The 23937-nt window shown below is 42.4% G+C and overlaps 1 protein-coding gene across 7 annotated transcripts in view; it reads left to right on the top strand.

Annotated features, from left to right (window-relative positions):
- The window catches only part of WDR27 (WD repeat domain 27), a 198279-nt gene that overhangs the window by 15401 nt on the left and 158941 nt on the right, over nt 1-23937 (top strand). For all 7 annotated transcript variants that reach the window (XM_065590464.1, XM_065590463.1, XM_065590462.1 and 4 more), the window contains 6 exons: nt 8673-8797; nt 14647-14760; nt 17301-17352; nt 18010-18080; nt 19081-19195; nt 19875-20007. In XM_065590464.1, the coding sequence (XP_065446536.1) occupies nt 8673-8797; nt 14647-14760; nt 17301-17352; nt 18010-18080; nt 19081-19195; nt 19875-20007 (610 nt within the window). The remainder of the gene's footprint in view (nt 1-8672; nt 8798-14646; nt 14761-17300; nt 17353-18009; nt 18081-19080; nt 19196-19874; nt 20008-23937) is intronic.

Below are 23937 nucleotides of genomic sequence, written 5' to 3'. Positions count from 1 at the left end.
GATTGGAGAAACTGGTGGTGTCAGTACAACTTAATGGAGTCAGGGCCCACAGCTTAATAGACGTGGGGTTGAGGGAGAAACTTCATGCACCCTATTCCTTCAGTGCATCCATGGGGTGCGTGTCTGTATGCCGTGAGGCAAGTCCAGCTAACAATACAGAACTGCACAGACACCACTCATGTAGGGGTGGCTCTGAATTTAGCTTACCCTACTATAATTGGGTGAGACTAGAAGTTTTTACAGGTACTGATGGAATTAGGAAGTGGGTGTGTCCCTGGAGGGGACAGAGGGAGTTGCAAAAAATACAATGAAAGGAGACCTCCAGGGGCTGGTCGGATTAGGTGGAGATGATGGCCCAGGGGAAGGAACTTCCACGTCCCCAGTCAATGATCCTACTCATGGTTTATGCCCTGTAATGGCTCGAGCTAAGGATTAGCACACTCCATCGCCTGATGTAGAGCTGCTTTTGAGCTGAACTGACTTCATTGTCAAGCAGCAGAATGATTTAACATTTGTCTAGGCCTACAAACTGTTTGTCCATGTCAACAATATAGTACAAGAGCCAAAAGTATTAAAACAATAGCCACAGTTTGAATTACACAGGGAAAAATATACTGATTGGCGAAAAACCTACAGACCAGAGAAGACTAGCTATAACTCCTTGTTCAAAAAGTTTCAAAGGGAGGTGTTAAATCTGGCCCTTGTGCTATACTGCAAAGGACATCTTGGGTAGGAAAAGAACATTGGAAATGGTGACCCTGTGCTTCAGTTGGCCTCATGTCCACTATTCAAAACAGTAGGGATGGTTTTAATAGGACCACTAGAAAAGGGCAGTAAGGCACCAATACATCTTAGTGATCATGGGCTAAGCTCCATGCTACCTTGAGGCAATACCCCTCTGCTCCACAAAGGTGGCAGTCATCATCACCGAGTTGATGAACATATTTGCCTGGGTAGAGATTCCTAAAGAAATAATTGCTGGCCAGGGAACCACTTTTGAGTCACAGCTAATGAAAAACCTATGTAACTTGCTGAAGGTGAAAGAACATTTGTTTATCACTGACAAACTGGTGGAGCATTTCAATAAAACCATGAAAGAGATACTTAAGAAGTTTGTGGCCTCTGATCCTCATTAGTGGAATTAGCTCCTACCCTTCTGTTCTCCATACAGGAAGTTCCCTAAACTTCTATGGGATTTTCTTCATTTGAGTTGCATTATGGGAGACAGCCCTGGGGAATGTTAGATCTGATTCATGAAACATGGAAGGAACATGAATTGGTCCACCAACTCAGGACAGTATATATTGTGATTAAGAGAGAAGTTAAAATCCCTGTGTGAGTTTGCAAAGGAGAACTTATTGAAGATTCAACATGATCAAGAGAAAAACAAAGGTGCCCGTATCTGAGAATTCCAAACAGGGGCCCAGGTGCTGCTTCTGTTACCCAACTCTGAGTCCAAACTGTTGGCTTGGTGCCAGGGGCTCTTTCAAATAATGAGACGGATTGGAGCTGTAGATTCTGAAGTTCACCAGCCTGGGAAGAGGTAAGCCTCACAAATATATCATGTCAATTTATCAAGGGTATGGAAAGACAGGAGCGACTCTTCATCTCTCCATTCCCTGCTGAGCCTGAACTCTGCCACAGTGGTTCTCCAGGTGGGACTGTTTCAACTGGGGAAGGCTTATGACCCCAACAGGAACAGCAGGTATACAGTCAACACATTCCCCTTTGTGTTTTCGGCACCACCAGGCCAGATGTATCTAATGCTCCATTATATAGAGACTGAACCTGGCCAGAAAGCATGCAAGCATTGCCCAGAAAAAATGTGGGAGATTGTGAGACAACAGCTACAGAAAATGTTGGCCATGGGGGTCATCCAGCAGTCTCACAGTGAGGGTGAAGTCCAATAATGCTTGTACCCAGACAGGACAGCTCAACATAATTCTGCATTGATTTTCAAAAAGTGAATGCAATATCCAAATTTGATGTCTATCCCATACTGCGGGTCGACAAAGAGCTGGAGAAACTGGAGGCTGCCAGGTATATATCCACCCTTGACCTAACTAAGGAATACTGGAAGATGCCAGTTGCCCTGATTCCAGTGAAAAAAACAGCCTTTTGTATGCTTCTGGGCTTATTCCAGTTTAGAACTATACTCTTAGATCTGCATGAGGCAATGGTTGTGTTCCAGAGTTTAATGGATTGTGTCCACATAGTCAGTATATGGCTGCTTATATCAACGATATTGTCATCTACAGCAGAACCTGGGCCAACCACATAAATCACCTCACAGTGGTCCTACAGACAGTCTAAGAGGCCAGGCTGACAGCTAACCTGGCTAAAGGTCAATTAGCCAACTGAGAAGTGAACTACTGGGTAGGGTTACCATCTGTCCGTATTTCCCCGGACATGTCCGGCTTTTGCGTCTCTAAATAGCCGTCCGGGAGGAATTGGTAACAAGGTTAAAATGTCTGGGTTTTTTTTCTCCCTCGCCTCCCTCCCATGCAGAGTGTGGCTGCTGATTGGGCGGCTGAGCCGCTTGAGCGGCTCCCAGTGGCCTCCAGCAGCCAGAGCCCTCCCCTGCTCCCCCCTCCCTCTGTCTGCAGCCCTGTGTAACACGCAAACCGATCCACTGGGCAGCGTGTTTTGCCTGCACGTGGAGCCAGAATGGTAAGGGGAGTCCGGGGGGCGGGGCAGTCAGGGAGCGGGGGAGTGTTTGGATGGGTCCCCGGCCCCCTCCTCGCAACCCACTGTGGGCCCCCTCCTCCTTGCCTGCCTTTTCCTTGCCTCATAGATTCATAGACTTAAAGGTCAGAAGGGACCATTATGATCATCTAGTCTGACCTCCCATATGATGCAGGCCACAAAAGCTGACCCACCCACTCCTGGAATAAGTCTCTCCCTTGACTCAGCTGTTGAAGTCCCCAAATCATGATTTAAAAACTTCAAGTTGCAGAGAATCCTCCAGCAAGCAACCCCTGCCCCATGCTGCGGAGGAAGGCGAAAAACCTCCAGGGCCTCTGCCAATCTACCCTGGAGGAAAATTCCTTCCCAACCCCAAATATGGCGATCAGCTGAACCCCGAGCATGCGGGCAAGATTCTCCAGCCAGACCCTCCGGAAAAAGTTCTCTGTAGTAACTTTTAATATCCCATCATTGACCATTGTTACTAATTACCAGCGATGGCACGTTATTGACCTATTGCCTAAAATCACGTTATCCCATCAAACCATCCCCTCCATAAACTTATCAAGCTTAATCTTAAAGCCAGAGAGGTCTTTCGCCCCCACTGTTTCCCTCGGAAGGCTGTTCTAGAACTTCACCCCTCTGATGGTTAGAAACCTTCGTCTAATTTCAAGCCTAAACTTCCCGACGGCCAGTTTATATCCATTTGTTCTCGTGTCCACATTAGTACTGAGATGAAATAATTCCTCTCCCTCCCTGGTATTTATCCCTCTGATATATTTAAAGAGAGCAATCATATTCCCCCTCAGCCTTCTTTTGGTTAAGGTAAACAAACCGAGCTCCTCGAGTCTCCTTTCATACGACAGGTTTTCCATTCCTCGGATCATCCTAGTGGCCCTTTTCTGTACCCGTTCCAGTTTGAATTCATCCTTTTTAAACATGGGAGACCAGAACTGCACACAGTACTCCAAATGAGGTCTCACCAGTGCCTTGTATAACGGAACCAGCACCTCCTTATCCCTACTAGAAATACCTCGCCTAATGCATCCCAAGACCGCATTAGCTTTTTTCACAGCCACGTCACATTGCCGACTCATAGTCATCCTGCGATCAACCAGGACTCCGAGGTCCTTCTCCTCTTCCGTTACTTCCAAGCGCTGCGGCCCCAGCTTATAACTAAAATTCTTGTTAGTCATCCCTAAATGCATAACCTTACCCTTCTCACTATTAAATTTCATCCTATTACTATTACTCCAGTTTACAAGGTCATCCAAATCTCCCTGCAGGATATCCCAATCCTTCTCCGAATTGGCAATGCCTCCCAACTTTGTGTCATCCGCAAACTTTATCAGCACACTCCTACATTCTGTTCCGAGGTCAGTAATAAATAGATTAAATAAAATCGGACCCAAAACAGAACCTTGAGGAACTCCACTGGTAACCTCCCTCCAACCTGACAGTTCACGACCCGCTGCCCAGAGCCTTAGGCAAGTGTGTGTGTGGGGGGGGGGGTTCTGCGCACCACCAAAATTTCTACAACCCTGCCACCCATGCGAGTGGATAAGGGTTGGGGCAGTCAGGGGACAGGTAGGATCCTAGGGGGGCAGTTAGGGTGGGGGGTTCTCAGCAGGGGGCAGTCAGAGCACAAGAAGCAGGGGGTGTTGGGGTTCTGAGGGGGACAGTCGGGGTGGGAGGGAGTGGATGGGGCGGGGCTAGGGCAGGGCTTCCTCCCCCATTGTCTTCTTTTTTTGATTGTGGAAATATGGTAACCCTACTACCACAGTGTGAGTGGGGGACAGCTATGCCCATTCATAAGGAAGGTAAAGGCCTTGTCACAAGGCCAGGTCTCCTCTATGAAGAGACAAGTACACAGCTTCCTGGGGCTAGTGGGATACTATAGGTCAACAGTTCTCAAACATTAGCAACCCGAGGACCCCCATTTTGATTTAAAAATTTTCAGGGACCTCCTGCCCCTTCTCCGAGGCCCTGCCCCCTGCTCGTTCCATCCCCCCTCCCTCTGTGGCTCACTCTCCCCCTCCTTCCCTCACTCTCACTAGGCTGGGGCAGGAGGTTGGGGTATGGGAAGAGGGTGAGGGCTCTGGGGTGGGGCTGAGGATGAGGGGTTTGGGATGCAGGAGGGGGCTGGGGCAGGGGGTTGGGGGTGTGTGGGCCAGGGCTGCCCAGAGGATTCAGGGGGGCCAGGGCAAAGCAATTTTGGGGGCCCTTCCCAATTGCCCCACTTCCCCCCTCCCTGCCCCTGGGGCAGCCCTGGGAAAAATAAACATTTAAAAACTTTCTGCATCTCGGCACAAACCCAGTTTTGAGAGAGCTTCTTCTCAAGTCACCTTTACAAGCTGACTTGGTTCTCCGCCTCAGCTAGTGCTAAAAGGCACTAAAGCTCATTAAAAGGGTTGGACAAATATTTTCCATCAAAACTTTTTTTTTGGATCGAAAACTAGGGGTTTTTAAAAAACAGAAAAAATCATGGACAATGTCTGCTTTCCTTCAAAATTTGTTGTGTTTTTTTTTAATTGAAAAGCTGAAATTAGTCTGCCAAAACCTGAATATGGTTTGGGGTTTCAGAAGTGCATGGCCAAATATTTGCTGCTTGCTGTGTTTGATTGTTTAAAGAAACAACAAAAAAAATTCTGCTTAAAAAAAATCCAAAACTTTTGAACCACCTCAGCTTGTGACCAAACGCCTGAACCCATCCAGTCAGATATTTTTCCAGGTTTCTGATACTCTGCTGGCTTCCTTGACTCATATCTGTCTCCATAACCTTGGGTTCATTTAGGTTAGAACATAAGAATGGCCATACTGGGTCAGACCAAAGGTCCATCCAGCCCAGTGTCCTGTCTACCGACCGTGGCCAATGCCAGGTGCCCCAGAGGGAGTGAACCTAATAGGTAATGATCAAGTGATCTCTCTCCTGCCATCCATGTCCACCCTCTGACAAACAGAGGCCAGGAACACCATTCCTTACCCATCCTGGCTAATAGCCATTAATGGACTTAACCTCCATGAATTTATCTGTTTCCTAGAGACTGGCTCCATGGGGTCCCTCACACACTGGAGATAGTTACTGTGGGTTGTCTTTAGTATAGCTTATGAACATACTCCACGAACTGAGCATTTGAGCTTGTTTCAGAATCTGGGATGAGCCTATGTTGTGAAAACCGAAATGCTCAAAATAGCACATGCATGTGAATGGACACAGGGTGCTAAAATTAAATTAACCCAGGGGTTCTCAAACTGGGGGTTGGGACCCCTCGGGGGTCACGAGGTTATTACTGGGGGTCGCGAGCTGTCAGACTCCACCTCAAACCCTGCTTTGCCTCCAGCATTTATAATAGTGTTAAATATATAAAAAAGTGTTTTTAATTTATAAGGGGGGTCTCACTCAGAGGTTTGCTATGTGAAAGGGTCACCAGTACAAAAGTTTGAGAACCACTGAATTAACCCCTCTGGGGCCTTGGGAAATGCAGGGGAGGGGGGTCTCCCTTGGTAGGGTTGGGAAGGAGGTAGGTGGTGTATGATATTGCTCTTCTCATGTGATCCCTCCCCCATGGCTCTCTTGGCTCTATCACTGTTAATCTAAAGAGGCTAATTTTAAATGAAGCTACCCTCCTCTGACATGAATCTCCCTATGGCACTGAAATTAAACGTAGACTATAATTTGGCGTTTGAGAAGTGAAAGGGATGGTAGCCCTAAGAGAAAAGATAACAGCTTGGCTCATTGTGTTAAATGGCTGTCTGCAAGCCTCAAACTGCTAAATGAGCTTTAGGGTAGGGAAGGCTATGCCTCCCCAAACAGCCTGGCCCTGCCCCCATCCGACCCCCACCCACTTCCTACCCCCCGACTGGCCCTCTCAGAATCTCTGACCCATCCTGCTCCTTGTCCCCTCATCGCCCCCCCAATCACTCCCCTGGGACCCCACCCCCCACCAACCTCCCCTGTCCCCTGAGTGCCCCGACCCCATCCACCTCCCCACCGAGTCCTGACAGACTCCTGGAACGCCCATGATCCAACCCCCATCCCCTGACCGCCCCCGCCCCTGCAGCGCTGTCCAGGGTCGCTCTTGGGTTATCGCCGCCTCTCCCCTCTCTCGGAGCCTCAGTGCGCCGTGTCCAGGAGCTGCCCTCAGGGCCGCCCGGGGGGGGGCAAGTGGGGCAATTTGCCCCAGGCCCCGCAGGGACCCCCATGAGAGTTTTTCAGGGCCATTGGTGCGGGGTCCTTCACTCGCTCTGGGGGCCCCAGAAAACTCTCGTGGGGCCCCGGGCCCCTGGAGCTTCTTCCGCTCCGGGTCTTCAGCGGCAGTTCGGCGGCGGGGGGTCCTTCCGCTCTGGGACCCACTGCAGAAGTGCCCTGAAGACCCGCGGCAGGGGGGTCCTTCCACCCCGGGACCCGCCGCCGAAGTGCTGGGTCTTCGGCAGCAATTTGGCGGCGGGGGCCCCCTGCCGCCGAAGACCCCAGACCCCTTGAATCCTCTGGGCGGCCCTGGCTGCCCTCCCCCCTGGACAACGCTGCAGCGGTGTGGCTCCAGCAGGACCGGAGCTCGCAGCCCTGCCCCCTTACCACGCGGCTCTGACTCAGTGGGAGGAGCTCAGGGCATGCCGCTGCAGCGCTGTTCAGGGCTGCTCCGGATGCAGCACACTGAGGTGCTGGGGATAGGGGAAGGCGGAGGCAGGGCTGGGGGCCCCTGTGGGGCCCAGGGCAAATTACTCCACTTGCCCCCGTCCCCCCGGGTGGCCCTGGTGTGGGCTTCGGGAGGGAGTTTGGGTGAGGGAGGGGGCTCAGGGCTAGGGTAGGGGGCTGGTGTGGGGGTGAGGGCTCTGGGCTGAGGCTGGGGATGAGGGGTTTGGAATACACGAGCGGGCTCCAGGCTGGGGCAGGGGGTTGGGGGTATGTGGGATGTGGGCTCCAGGAGGGATTTCGGGTGTGGGAAGGGACTCCGGGCAGGGGATTGGGGTGCAGAAGGTGTTCAAGGGCTAGGGAGTCCCTGCCCTTCAACAGGTGCAAGGCGTATTCCCAGTGGAGGAAAAGTTTAAAAGAGCACTGGTAGCCCAGGAGAAAGTGGGGAGTGAGCTGCATATGGAACCAGGAAGCGAGGCTGATGCTGAGAGCTGTGAAGGGAGTGGCAACAGCTTTGTGAAGGCTGTGCTAGCAAGAGGGACTTGGGTGCCCCCTCCTCTCCTTGGAGAGTTGAAAGCCTTAAGAAAAATTGACCGAACCCAGACAGACCGAGGAGAGACTCCTCTGCTAAACCAGTAATCACGCCCCAAGCTGAGGAGGTTCAGACTGGTAGGAAGTGACCCAAGGGGAAACATTATTTGGTGTCGCTCAGTAACTGGAGCTGGGCACTTTGATATACCCTAGGGCCATGGGATCTGGTGGAGTGGGTGGGCCTGGGTTCCCCTACCTTGGGCCACCTTCCACCTGGCTCCCTTGTAGTAACCAAGCTCTGGGGGAGTAATGGCAGCACAAGGGGGTGATTGAGGCCACAGCTGGTGCCCTCTCGGACAACTAGAGCAGCAGAAACTGTAAAGCGACGATCTGACCACTAGGTAAGCTGGTCATGAGACCTTCCTGCTATAGATACACAAGTTAATTCCGCCCCCATCCCCAAATATTCTGTTATAAAAAGACAAAAATTGGCAAGCTATTTTGGGCTACATTTGAAAACTGGATGACTTAAATGTTTTTAGTATAAAATTGAGCAAACAATTTATTCAGAAGCTTCCCTAGAAGTTGTCTCCTGAATGTTAATTATAAATTTGGAGAAGAAAGAGTGAAATTAAAGAGTGAAATAAAGAGAATAAAGTCCTGTTTTAAATGAAAAGCTCAACACATAACTTTTGAGTGGCTATTGACCTGTAGTAGCCATTCAGTTACTAAATTTATAGTTATGCTTTAAATTTAATAGTATATTGAAGTGTTTGAATTTTTGTTTTTATGACACAATACTAATCTTTTAAAATTACTATAGGGTTAATGCCTCGAGGAATTGTTATAGGAACTCTTTTGGGAATGGTGCTTTATGTACGATTTAGTCCAGATGACCAAGCTGTGGCAGTATGTGCTGGAAATCGGATATATATGTTAAATGCAAAGGTGAGTTTTCTTTTCTCTTGAAAATAGATGTTAAAGATTCTAGAAACATGTTCAGTTTCAAATTAAACCATACTAATTAAAAGCAACATGTTTTTCAGAAAACCTAATACTTATTGAGCAAAAATGTTCATCTGCTCGTAGATGACAATTGGCATGGTCTAATGCTTGATATTAGTATATATCCTAGACAAAAGACAATGTTAAGATGATGTTAAGGTTCAGAATATGTGTCAGTAACTTAAAGGTAGAAAACATTACAAGGATGTTGTAACTATTCCCAAATTAAGCATTATAAACTGAGGAAATTCAGAATTAAGGTTGCACTTAAAAGAAATCATCATAAAGCCGCCGTAGTTAGTACATTACTCGTGTGCCTACATATTAGGCTCCTTGCATCGAGGATGCATGTGCTCACCAGGCATGCTTTTGTTGATGCACAGTGTTGTGCATTGTGGGTAGGTATCCCAGTGTGCAACTTGTCACTATCCAGTGCAATGTCTTTTGGGAAGTTTTGGCAATGCGCGGTGGAGCAGAAACAAGTCGTGTATGGATGACTGGGAGCAAAGGGTCAACTTCCCAGCATGCAACTTTCTCCATCCCATAATGTCACCCATATCCCATAATTTTTGTGCCTTTTAAAAATATCCCATGAACCTTCAGGCCCTCCTCGCTGTTGTCCAGCTCTCACAGAAGCATGGAATCTGCACAGCTCTGTACTATTGTCATGAGCATAGCAAGCACTGGACACACAATCCTCTAGTATTTGCAGAGTGGCAAGAAGAAACAAATCAGCGGGAACAGGATGATTTCATGGAGGACAGACTGCTGTGGGACATGGTGAAAATTCAAGGTTGTTGGGTGGCGTTCATTCATGGAGCAGCTGCAGACAGGTGGAGCGCTGCTTCTGGGCCCGAGAAACGAGTACTGACTGGTGGGATCACATTGTAATGCAGGCTTGGGATGATGAGCAGTGACTTCAGAACTTTTTGGCTGACCAAGGCCACATTCCTGGATCTGTGTCGCACTCACTCCAGGTCTCCAGTACAGGGACATCAGAATAAGAGCAGCACTGACAGTGAAGATACAAGTGACGATCTTACTGTGGAAGCTTGCAATGCTTGATCACTACCAGTCAGTGGGAAATCATTTTGGAGTTGGAAAATCCATTGTGCAGGCTGTTGATATGCAAGTATGTGGGACCATTAATCGCCTCCTGCTGTGCAGGACTGTGACTCTTGGCAATGTGCAGGATGTAATGGATGGATTTTCAGCAATGGAGTTCCTGAACTGTGAAAGACATCATACACATCCCTATTTTAGCAGCAGGCCCCCTTGCCCCAGAGTGCATCAACAGAAAGAGCTACTTTTCTATGGTTATGCAAGTGTTGGTGGATCACTGAGGATGTTTCACCAACATCAACATTGGCTGGTCATGGAAGGTGTATGATGCTTGCATCTTTAAGAGCACAGAACTGTTAAAGTTACATGCTTTAACTGATGGATTAATGTTGGTGATGTTGAAATGCCAATAGTGATCCTGGGGGCCCAGCCTAACCTTTGTTCCCCTGGCTCATGAATCTGTACACTGACCACCTCAACGGCACCAAGGAAAGATTCAACTACCAGCCCAGCAGGTGCAGAATGAAAATTGAATGTGCTTTTGGTAGATTGAAAAGACAATGACATTGTTTCCTCACAAGACTGGATGTCAGTGCGAAAAATAATCCCAGTGGTTATAGCTGCCTGTTGTGTCCTGCATAATATCTGTGAGGCAAAGGGGAAAAAATTGCCACTGGGGTGGATGCAGAGGAAGGAGCCTCAGTAAGTGTGCAAAGGTGGAGCAGCTGTCTACTGAGCTTGAACAACCAAACACAAGGGCTATTAGAAAAGCTCAACCCGGAGCCATAAAATTCAGAGTCTCCTTTAAAGAGCACTTTGACAGAGAGCCACAGTAGTGTGTTGTGGTGGACTGTGTTCTACCTGGCTCTGCAGTTTTGGGGTCTGTTAGGAATTGTGTGGTGCTTGGTACACATCTATGACTATAACACTATCAATGCACCTATTGATTTTGTGGTGCTTGCTGTACATTTATGATTTGATTATTACACTGTTTATCCCTGTTCCTGTGAATTGTCACTCTGTACAATAACAACTAAGTGAGTGTTTTCAGTACCACTTGGCACTTTGCAGCATATGTTATGAACTAATGAAGATTAAATTATTTTCCAAACAGAATTTTATTGAGTAACAAAACAACCTCCAAAAACAAACAAACAAAAAACCTGTGCAATTTTAAAGCAAATACATTAAAAAATTTAAGTTCTGGTCCATTAATTTATTAAGGGGAAAAGAACATCCATGTCCATTTTGGCTACACATACAGCCAATTGTGACTCTCACAGGTCAGTGTATGCAAAGCTGTGGTTGTCCTTACTGTCCCCCAGAGTGGAGTGGTAGGGGTAGGGATGTGGCCCCTAATGCCATATGGAATGTTGAGGGTGGTGGAAGTACTGTAATGGAGTTCTGCATGGACTGCAAAGGTAGATGAGCCTGTGCTTGTTGAACCTGTGGGTCCACAAGAGTCTGCAGCATCTGTGTTTGCTGCTGGCAAAGCCCCATTATGTCTTGGTGCATCTCCTCCTTTTTCCTGCAGGGACTTCTGGGCCTTTCTCCTGTCTATTTCCTTCTCCATACAGTCTGCAATATTCATCCTCCAGGCCTTCTGTTCATGATCTGGTGCAGCAGTGGCTTGCAGGATCTGTCTGAACATGTCATCCTGAGTCCTCTTCTTTCTCCTTCTTATCTGGGTAAGACATGCTGCAGGTGCGGAGAGGGGTCCCCTCAAGGGTGCAATGACGCAACTGCTAAAGTATCTTTGTCAGTGTAGTCACAACAGAAAGTGAAAGTTAAGATTCAGAATGCCCTTCCCTTGCTCCCCTAAAGTTTTAAAGAAGACATAATTATTGACACTCATCCTTCAGAGTGTTTGTGCACGACAACACTTACAGTACCAGCCACGGTTAGTATGGCCCACCAGGGGCAAGGGAAGTGAGTAGGGATTTGCTTAATTATCTGAAACTATTTGTATAGGGCAATGGCACTGAATACTGTTTTCCACATGTGGTGGTGATTTTAGTCGCTATCTCACTTCTGAGAATAACAAGGGGACAAAGAGGACAGCTGCTGCTGGTGTCCCTTTCATGGATCCACAGGATTGGTGCTATACCCCCAGCTTTGTAACAGTCTGTAGAAGGAATTCTTTCTGTTTGCCAGACCCCCAAGAGGTCTCATTCTTCCTCCAGGATAGACCATACAGCCTCACCTCTAGGACTCCAGCACTCCTGCTTCACACCATGAGTTCTGTTCAGCAAATCCAGCTGTTATAGGCTCCTATTGGAGACTTGCACACTCTTCAGGGATTAATGCACCTCCTGAAGCGTTCGTAGTGACATTCAAACAGTGTTGCCAAAACAGTAGGGTTTATTAGTTAACTGGAACACGGCATAGGAAGCCCTCTAGGTTAGCATAGAGAACTGAAGGTTAAAGCATAGCCCAAGTCCATTCTGGTTACTCCTGAACCCAGCCATGCTGTAGTAAACCCAATTGTTCAAACTCTGTTTCTCAGTCTGACCTCTTTGGTCAGATCCCAGGTGAGAGCCCCCCTCCTTCCAGCAGCCAACCCTTATCCTCCCACCTCCCCAGTCCTTTGTTCTCAAGTTGGGGGCTGTTGCTCAATTTCACTGCTGAGAGATGTGGAAATCCATCTCCTTTTGAGTTGCTGGTTGTTAGGTGTCCATTGTCTTCTTGGATTCTCCATTGATGTGGGGTTGGCGTCAATTCTAAAGACACCTGGCCTATATGCCACTAGTCTGTTTACTGCAGTGGTGCCTGCCTAAGTTATCACAGACTGGCATGAGAAAGTTTCATACTGCGGAGGAAGAAATAAGGCTGCCATCCCTAGAAACCTTCAGGAGAGGATTGCAGAGTACTTCCATGAAAGTTTCATCAGGCTCTCTCAGGAGGATTCAAGGGACATTGCTGTGTACATCAACAAACTACTCTGCATGTCCCCTTCCTCCCCCGGCCTGATTCTACAGGAGAATAAAAGCAGATAACAATTCTACCTCTTTGTTGTACCACTACCTCTTCTGGTATGAGTAAATTAATGCAGAGTCAGTAGCTGTGTCCTGCTAAGTTGGGGGTGCCATCACTGTAATGGAAATAAACGTATATATTTACCCGTGGTTCCTTCACTACAGTCCAATCAGTCCCGACAGTCGAGCACAGGTTAACTTGGCTTATAATGCTTAGTTTTGAGATAATTACAACATCCCTATAATGTTTTTTACTCCACAGTTACTGATATTTATTCTCAACCATAACTTCTTTTTAATACACAGCTTTTTATCTGGGAATATCCTTATTTTTTTAATTACTAAAAGTTTTATACACACACACTAAACAAAAAACCCAAAGATGAATGCTCCCATGCAGTATCTCTAAGGATCTGAGGATATAGCATCAGTCTTAAATTATTTTTTTAAATTTGAATTTTCAAGGGCAGATACACCATTACCACAAAGTAACTAGAGTGGATCAGCTAGTCACCAGAGAAGCACAAAGCATACTAGTAAATCTTTCCCTTAATTTGCAGTTGACTTAATGGCTTGCTGTATTAGTGAGACTGGTGCCTTGTTGCAGTTCTCTCAGATGTGTTGCCTTAATGCACAGCGGAGTTGAGGCAATGGTGCCATGGGAACCTTTCAAACACTTATGATCAAGCTAGCATGCTGCCCAACTATCACTGCTCTTTAAAGATTCCATGTAACCTAGCAGTAAGAACTGTTGACACATACCCAGTCTTCCTCATACTACAACCAATATAATCGTTACATGCAAATTAGCTGTACAGGAGATGGTGATTGGTTGAGGTACTTTTTATGTCACAGTGGCCTCTTTTAGAGTTACTTGAGCTATTGACCTGAGTCTGTGTAGCTTATTCAATCATAGCAGTTAGGTACACCAATCATAAATAATTTTGTTTAATTACAACCTGACTTCAAATATGCACACAATTTCAATTAATTTTAACTACATGGAATGTTTGTGTCTGTTTTATTTAATTGTTAAGATATTTTTTTGATAAAGAAAAGACTGACTCAGATGCTACATGTCTTAAAGGACCCATTTTTAAATAGTTTTAATAGATTTATTTGTAAATTCTCAGAAAAAAATATTTTGTACTCTAAGAGTAAGTGTGGTAAGTTTGGAGAGGATACACTGAATTTTTCATACAAAACAGAGGTTGAATCCCCTATTTAAGTGCAAAATAGAACTCAGTAAAACTTAATGGAGTTGCAGTGCCTCTATAACTTTTTGTTGTGACCTAGATTAACACTGGAAATAAATGGTAAACAATTATTACATGATTTTGAGAGCAGAATTGGTGCCAAGAAAAATATAGCGTGGTATCAGTCTTTAAGAAGTTGGGAGGGGGAACGGGAGGAAGGAAAAAAAATACAGGCATGTTGATTTATTCTCATTACTGGGGAAAACATTAGCACAAATAATAAGGGTGTGTAAATCCATTGAGGATGACAGAGAAATTTATAGATGAACGTGAAAGCATTTTTATATGTTATGATTGGAGAAGGGAATACAATAGACAGTGATTTTTGCCAGGGATACAATACATTTGGGAGTAAGAAAACAGGTGTAAGTTAAATAGTAAAATGTGCCCCAGTTTGACATTCTTTTTGTAGTGTATGTTTTAATTACTTAAGTCAGAACAAATGAAACTTTTATTTTTAAGTTTGATCTACTTTTCTTTCTTGTTCAACTAATCACAGAATGAGGCTATATTAACTGAGTTGGAAGGCCATCTGGCTCCAGTGACTGCAGCTGAGTTTTGCACCTGGGAGAGAAATATGCTTATATCAGTCTCTGAAGACAGAAGCTTTAAGGTAAGGAAATTATACTCTACTTTTAACACATTTAGTCTATTGGAGTAAAATGGGCATTTCCCTCTTTAAATATTTAATATAAGAATGGCCATACTGGGTCAGATCAGTGGACCATCTAGCCCAGTATACGGTCTTCTAACAGTGGCTGGTGTTAGATGCTTCAGAAGGAATGAATAGAACATGGCAATGTATTTAGAGATCCTTCCACTGTGGTCTAGTCCCAACTTCTGGCAGTCAGAGGTTTAGGGATGTCTAGAGCATGGGACTGAGTACCTGACCATCTTGGCTAATATCCATGGATAATATCCTATCCTCCAGGAACTTTATTTCCCTTCTCTATACTTTTTCCAATTCTAATATATCTTTTTTGATATGGGACAACCTGAAATGCACAAAGTATTGATAGTGTGGCATTATATTTTCTGTCTGATTATTGATACTTTCCCTAATGGTTCCTAACATTCTGTTAGCTTTTTTGACTGCCACGGCAAATTGAGCAGATGTTTTCAGAGAACTATCCACAGTGACTCCAAGATCTCCTTCTTGAATGGAAACAGCTAATTTAGACCCGTCATTTTGTATGTGTAGTTGGAATTATGTTTTCTGATGTGCATTACTTAGCGTTTATCAACATTGATCTTTAATCAAGATGATATAAAACAAATACCCATTGATTCCCTGCTCCTTAGTTGAACTGGTTGGGAATTTCCATCAAAATGATTTTTTGAAGGAAAAAATGCAGTTTCCACAAAATCAGAATTTTCCATCAGCAAAATCTAAATTAAATATTTTGCGTCAGGTCAGTTTGACCCTAATTGAAATATTTCAGTTTGTTTAACTGAACCGAAAAGTTTGATGTTGACCAATGTGAAATGAAACTGCATCTTCCTATGCTGCTGCAGTGCCTCATGGGAGTTTTAGTTTGGATGCTTCATACCCCCATTCTCTCCTATGGGCAGGTTCCTTGGCCAGACTATATCTTCCGTGATACACTGTGGTCTGCCCTTTGATCAAGTTACGTGATAGGGAAATGTAGTCTGGCTGGGGAGTCCAACCCATAGGGAAAAATTGGAGCATGAGACAGGTCCCACGAGGTACTGTGTTACCTGAGGAAGATGCAGTTTAATGTCAACATAATGTTCCAAGTCAGTTAAACACACTGAAATAAAATGTTTCAATGCAGGAATGTCAAAATGTTTCGTTTCATTTCATTTGGACATTTCTGAATAAAATTCTTTTGAAACTTTTTGTTCAGTGAAAATTTTTGTTGTTTTGACTTATTATTGCTTCTCTGCTGTCAGTGGAGCTCTCATTTTAGTGTCACTGCGCCAGAGGGCTGGGGCGAGTTCCTTGCACTTTTCCAGGAAAGTGGCCTTGTGCATCCCAAAGTTCTGCAGCCAGTGTTCGCCATAACGATGCGATCCTACCAGTCAGTGCTTGTTTCTTGGGACAAGAACTGACACTCCACTGTGTTCAGCTGCTCCATGACTGTCAACAGCAACCAGGAATTGTTTCTTTCCATGGTTTCCAGCAGGGCTATTTGAAAGGAATTGTCATATTCTGCATGGTGACTCCTCTAGCGGCTCTGGAAATACTGGAATCAGGCGCGTGGCGTTTGCAGTAGTGAAGAACTGTATGGGATTCATGCTTCTGTAGAGATGGTGAACGCGTGGGTTTGATAGGCTTTTGAAAACAGGCACGAAATATGGGCTGTAGAAGAACAGTGGGATAGCTACCCAAGGTAGCTCTCTGCATCAGTGAAAGCACTGCTAGTTATGATGTGCTCCACCGACACAAGGACCATAGCGTAGACATGCACAACCAACTTAGTTTCTGTAGTGGCTGTGTGTTGACTTGACTTAACTAAGTCGACTTAATTTTGCAGTGTAGACATGCCCTGAGTGGTCTAGTGAAAATTGTTTTTAGATTTAGCTGAGTTAGGAAACTTTGAAAATTGCATTTTGTAGTAAAATTTTAACCATAACGTGCTATGTCATTTCTTAAGGAAGCTTGTGACTTGCATTTATGCATGGCTAGCTTAGGCTTTGTCAGCACCAAAAAGTTGTACTGATTTTAACTAAATTGTTTTAGAAACTGGTTAAACTGGTGCAAGTTCCTTGTGTGGCCACTCCGAAATCATTTTGAATGTCTATGTTGATTTAGCTTAAGGTGATGAGGATCTGACATAAGTTAAATGATATAAAGCATTCTTAAACCCATTTAAATATGTCCTCACAAGAGGATAGCACTAATTTAATTAGTTTCTAAAATGATTTAGTTAAATTTGTCTATACACACGTTTTGCCAGGCTTAAACTGTGTAGTGAACAAATTCATCTCATAAGGAGTATGTTGAACAGAACCCTGTCTAGTCATTGCCTTTTTTAATGTCTGTATTTCTCTAGATTCATCACTTGATGTAGATTTATAGTTTATATCAGTTTGCAATGTTTTACTTTTTACTTCAGATATAATTTTCTTATAATTTTATTTTTCATAATTATCTAAATATTTACATTTTAATGTACGTTTTTCCCAAAGGTTTGGGACTATTGTACTGGATTGCTAATATACCAATCAGCAGTGTTAACAGGTATGGTTTTCTTTCTTTCTATGCCTGCCTTTGAAAGGAAAGCACCTTTCACACTAAGAAAAAAATAAGTGTCCACCTTTGTGGGTTGATATACTCAAAATAGCACAGTTAGCCGGTAAATACTAGGCCTTAATTTGCAAATTTGAAGTCGGTGGGAACTGCAGCATCCCTGAAAATACAGATTTAGTGCCAAGTTAGAAATTTTTGGCCTACTTGCGTAAAATATAACTTGCCTAACTAAAGGTATTGCATATGCACATTTTATTTGTGTTAGTATTAGTGACATCTCATTTAGTACAATAGGTATTTTATGTTATACTAGTCCCCATTATATCTGAGCACCTTGTTCTTGTCATTCATGAGATGTTATGTATGGCACAAGGGAATCTTCCCATTGTGTGTGCATACTGTAATAGCTTTTACATAAATGCTGTGTTAATATTTTCTTAGGGCAATCACAATACATGCTATTTATGCTCATTTTTATTCTAATTAGGATACACACATGATGAAAGGAGCTGTTTTGTTTTCTTTTACCACAATTTGAGAAGGCACATTAGCATGTGCTTATGGCCCATTGACTGAATTGGCACCATATTTTTAAATATAAAATCTGATTTATGTGTATTATAAAAATAACTGCATTTTTTTTAACAGCATTTCCTTTGCTAAGTCTGTTCATTGATGAAGAAAATAAACAGATTATTACAGGATGTGCTGATGGGCAGGTGAGAATCAAGCAAATGCTGTAAACATTAATTTCTGTCAAAATATCAAAACATTTAGGAATATCCTGTGTATCAGGAAGTGTCACAATCTCTGTATTTGGAATTGTTCCAAAGACAACTTTAATTAGCATAATTCACTGCTCTAAACCTTAATTTTGATTACTGATAGCATAGAACTGAGCTTTAAAACTAAATGGAAAAACTTTTCTAAATACATTGTTAAAGCTGTTTAAAATCACATATCGGTAATAGAATATACTGTGTATGCAGACTGAGAAGTTGCAAGTTTGTTTTAAAATGAGGTGTGAAAATCAATTAATTTTTTTATTTATTGGCCAGTCAGTATAACTCTAAGCTAGAAGTATATGGGCGAGTCTTGCTGGGAATCTTTGCAAATTGAGATCTGTGGTAATTTGTAGTTTAGTCAATCTTTAAGATTGTTTGTTTGTTTTTTAAAAAACATCTTGCTATAGCCATAAAATGCTTTATTCACCCACTGCACCAGTTCAGAGGAGTGTGGAGAAAATGAAAGGCTAGACTGTTGTAGTGTCTAGAAAGTGTAAGCAATAAAGGACATATATGAGCCAATGAGATATCGCATGCAAGTTTCCAAAGGTTTCTGTAACAATTTATAATCATTTCAAAAAGATGATGGGGGGGATTTTCAAAGGTACAAACAGCAGTTAGACACCTAACTCCCATTGAAAGTCAATGGGGGTTAGGCTTCTTACTGCCTTCTGGCCTTTGAAAATCTTCCTTGGTATTGTTAAAACATGAATACATGTGATTGACTCTTTGTGTTATAAATTCTGCACTTGTGATATTAAAATTTCCTAAAATATGCTGTTTAAGCAATGAGATGCTCCAGTGTGAGGGGTAAATGGTATTAATTTGTTATTTAGTGTTTTATCAGCCTAATTATTAACTCCACACTGTGAATGAGTGTTATCGTCAGTGTCAAAAAGCTGATGCTGTGACTGATTCTGTCCTCCTCCTTCAGCTTTGGATCTTCAGTTTGCTCAGTGGACATCAGTACCGTTGTGTGGTACATATAAACTTAAAGAAAGAGCGAGATAAATTCTACAGCAAAACAGGAAAATCTAGACAACAATTAGGTATTGTGATGTTTCTAGAACACTTTTCTATGTTATGCTTTAATTCATATTGTATGCTACTGAATGTATTCTCTTTATAAGCACCATTAGTTGAATTCTGCCCTCAGATTTTCATGTACAGTTCTCACTGAATTCAGTAGGAGTTAAGCACGTGTATCTAGGAGGACAAAGGTTGCCCTTTGTTTGTGTATATCAAATGCTGTACTTTGTGGATTAGATACTGTTCTCATTGAAGGCAGTAAGAGATTTACCAGAGGCTTCAAAGGAGAGGAGAATTGGGTCCTGTTGAGTTATTTGTCACTTGTATAACTGGAATAAACATTTGTTAATTCCTCTGAAGTTCTAAGAATCTTTATTTGTGCTATTTGCTTTTCCTTCCACATCAGTGTCTCTACGGCATAGTGACTGTTTCCATCTGATAATGACAGGACTAGGTTTCTGAGACCAGTCACCGTAAAATAGCAAAATAGAGTGGTGGTGTTTCAGAGAGGGATGAGGTATTTCTAGTGTGCTGGCTCTGGTATTCCCATCTACAGGAGCAAAGGCCTCTAAATGTGATCCCTCTTCATGCTAGTACATTGTGCTACCACTGTGCTAACCTTTTTACTTCTTTATTCCATTTCAGTCACTTTTGATCCATTTCACTAGTCTGATAATAGTCGATGTCTGTCTTCTTTAGATCAAATACAGAAGTTTTCTAAGCTGTACCTCACAAATGACAGGAGACCAGGAGAAACAGTGGAAACAACATTGCCAGTCCTCAGAATTGAACACTGTGACCAATCAATAAATGTAGGCAGAGAAGAAAACTTGTAAGTGCAATAAATTATCATTGACTATTTGGCTGAAAACCGTGCCCTGCAATTTGATTTTTGGCTCTCAAATTACTTTAATTGCAGGTTATTCTAATTTCATGATACAATAGTAACATTAGTTTGTTCATTCAGTGAGATGCAAGCCCTAGGAATTTATTCTTACTTAAACGGAATATATAAAATAATTTACAAAATACAAAATTAGCTTCTACTCTGAAAAGTAATTCTTTTTTTTTAAGAGGTATTATGAGATTCCATTTTTATGATAAAAAGCAACAGAGAGTCCTGTGGCACCTTTAAGACTAACAGATGTATTAGAGCATGTGTCTGACGAAGTGGGTATTCACCCACGAAAGCTTATGTTCCAATACATCTGTTAGTCTTAAAGGTGCCACAGGACCCTCTGTTGCTTTTTACAGATCCAGACTAACATGGCTACCCCTCTGATACATTTTTATGATCTCTCTGTTTCCAAATCAACAGTGCTCTGTTTGCAGATTAAAAAGAAAAGAACTTTTTACAAGTACACTTCTATCCCGATATAACGCGACCTGATATAACATGAATTCGGATATAATGCGGTAAAGCAGTGCTCTGGGGGGACGGGGCTGCCGGATAAAAGCAAGTTCGATATAATGCGGTTTCACCTATAACGCGGTAAGATTTTTTTGGCTCCCGAGGACAGCGTTATATAAGGGTAGAGGTGTACCAGCACTGCAAACTCATCTTGGTATCTAAAAGTCAGGCTTGGTTCTTTCCTTATCACGCATTGCTGACAGTGAGAAAAGTTTTCCAGGCCAAACGGTGCCCATGGCAACACTTGTGTAATCTCATTGCTCTCAGTGGGGCTGTAAAGGTGTAACTCACTGGCCTTGCAGTTGGACTCTATAAACTATTTTGTTGATGTACAAAAAGGAATAGAATCCAGCTGCCTCTCTGATAGTTTTATTTTCTCTGCTGGGTTACCAGCAGTGAAAATAAGCTTTTGCTAAATTTTATCTCTATTTGGAATACATTTTTTTTTTAAATGTTGATCCAGGTGTTTGTTTATTTTGACATCAAAACATTGTTAGTCTTTGTCATAAACAAGTTTTTATATTTTTCCTAAGCACATTTCTCATTCTTTGGGATTATTGCCTTGCAGTTCAATTATAGCTCTTTCCATAAGAGTAGGGGCTGAAATTGCAACAGATCAGTCTGATCCCTTGCCTTCTGTGTTTGAGTAGTGGATTTCATTTTATAAAATTGCCAGTGTTACTGCCTTAACACACATGTGGACATTCTAGGTTTGTTCTGGCTTTGTTATGGTGGCATTTTCCTTAATTCATGCCAGTTCTCCTCTTCTCATATCCTGATTATGTCCAAAGATATCTTTAGTTAAATTATCTTTGCTGGGTTTACGTTATAGGTAGGTAAAATTAAGGGTATATATGAATATGCATAGTGTTTGCATATATTCTTTTTATATAGAGATTTTACATTGTTCCTCTCAATTATTGCAAAATTCAATAATAATAAAGCTTGACAGTGCTAAACCAAAATAACACAGTAAGTGGTGAAATTATATTCTTTATTTTAAATTCCATTTTAAACCCAGTTTGGTGCTCTTACCGCCCTTCCCCCCCCCCCCACACACACACTCTCTCTGGTAGTGGCACAAGGAGGGGAATAAACAGAAAGAGAGCAAATCCTGATTATTATTTTTTTAAATAGATAATAGGCCAGATTCAGTCATCCTTATTTGTGCTGAGTAGTATTTTACTGAACAAGTAGTCTCAGTAATTTTGTGTTAGAACCATTCAGTCTTTCATGGTTGCCTTCTGTTTTTTCCTATAATTTTGAACGGGGTCTTGGAGCATCATTGTTTTTATTTTTATTTTTTTATTTTATTTTTATTTTTATTTATTTTGACTTTATTACTACATTTTCACTGATTAGACTTTTAATTCCTGAAGTATTGGAAAACTGTACAATCTTCTCAGTCTTCCTTTTAGGGTCTGATAGAAAGCCCATTGATGTCAGTGGAAAGATTCCCTAAGCCAATTGGCTCTTGATCAGATTCTTAATGGGTGGTGCTGAAGGAACTTATAGTTTACTCTGAAAAGCAAAAGGATAAGTGCAGATCTGACAAAGCACCCAGTCTAGAAAAAACACTTTGCTATTAAATCTTCAATTTCATGTGTAAAAATGTATGTTAGTGAGGAAGAGAGTCGTCCACAAAGATCCACCAAAAACATGAGCATGTTGACGGCATTGCTTCGATATTATTGGAGGAATGAGAGAACCTGGAGAAGTTTGGGATTTTACGAAGAAGGTTTTGCAAAATATTTGAGGACTTTCTGCAGGAAAATATTTTCCCCACAGAGTATAGTTCTTGCCCCTATTTTATTTGGCTATTACAATGCAAATATGACAACTTTCTGTACTCCTTAATGGGTCTTGCATTTATTATGGTTCACTAAAGTCTATGCAGCAATATTAATACTTAAGAAGTATTTGTAAATGAACGTTACATACATGTACATAGAAAATATCCTAAATATTAAGCAAAAGAATTCAGAAAATTTGGCATTATAGTTGCTTGGTAAGAACAAAATCATGACAGGATACTAGATATCTGATTTAGGGAGTAATGCCAGGACTATTGGTCACAGGATCAGTGGAGATCATATAGGTTGTGTACTAGAAACTTTGTGAAAGAGAAACTGGTGGTTGCCTGCTGTTTTATTAACCTCTTATTAGTCTGACAGTAGCATTCGCAAATGTCTGTTAGATAAACCTGTTTAGAAACTGAAATTCCTGTTGTGCGAGGAATTCCAAAATGTCTATATATATATATATATATATATATATATATATTTTAAGAATCATAACAAAACAAAAAAACAAAAAAAACCCAGACATTTTGAAACTTCCTGCAGAACAAAATCCCCTAATTTGGTTTCAAATAAATTGAAATGACATTTTGTTTTGACATTATCTACATTTTATTTCAATACTATCAAAATCATTTGGTTTTGATTGACAATTAGACTTTAGTTATATATGTTTATAATATAATATAAAAGTCTCAATGTTTGAGTATTTTGACATATCATAATATAAATATGTTTATGATTATATTATATATTTTGATATAAATTGCTAACTGGTAATTAGTACTGCAATGGCTACTTGGTATTAGAATTAGTAATTGATATTCTAATTGTTTTTAATTGGTACTTGGTTTGTTCAACCGGTATTCTACCTGGTCACTTGTAATGGGTCTAACTGGTATTTTGTTTAGTAATTGATAATTTTCTGTTATGGTTGGTATAATATAGAAAAACAGGGAGCCCACCCAGAAGCCAGCCAGCTAGAATTCTGGGGCTGCCTGCCTGCCAGGTGGGCATCTGGGGAGCCAGGCAGCATGCCCACTAGGTGGGCAACTGGGGAGCAGGCTAGCTGGGGATTCTGATTTTCTGCCAACCTGCCTACTCAAGTGGGCAGGTGGGAGGCAGATCAGGCAGGCCAGCTTGCCAGCCTATGTGGCTTCCACTGAAAATGTTGACATAACTGGCATGTTTCCTTGGAACATTTCAATTCCATCAAATCAGCATTTTCCAATGGAAAATTTCTGACCAGTTCTACTCTTAGGATGTCACTCCAAGAGATAAGAAACTTCCCAGTCATAGTAAGTTGAGTAGGAGGAAGACTTAAAATTAAAATACATTAGTAGAAATCTTAGAAATACAAAAAAATTACCACACTGTAACTGTTATATTTCAGGAATTGTAGTAAATGTTGATTCACCACCATAAAAGAAACAAATGCATAGAAGTAAAAAGTCCATATTAAAAACACCATCTGCTTTTTCCCATTCATCTTTTCTGTTTGCTTGTACTGTATTATGATTAGTTTGGCTTCTCTCTTTCAGAACCTAAACAT

The sequence above is a fragment of the Chrysemys picta genome, chromosome 3 (assembly GCF_011386835.1).
Source record: "Chrysemys picta bellii isolate R12L10 chromosome 3, ASM1138683v2, whole genome shotgun sequence".
In the NCBI taxonomy this organism is placed as follows: domain Eukaryota; kingdom Metazoa; phylum Chordata; order Testudines; family Emydidae; genus Chrysemys; species Chrysemys picta.
Note: the sequence above shows the minus strand (reverse complement) of the source record. Positions and strands in the feature narration are given on the sequence as shown.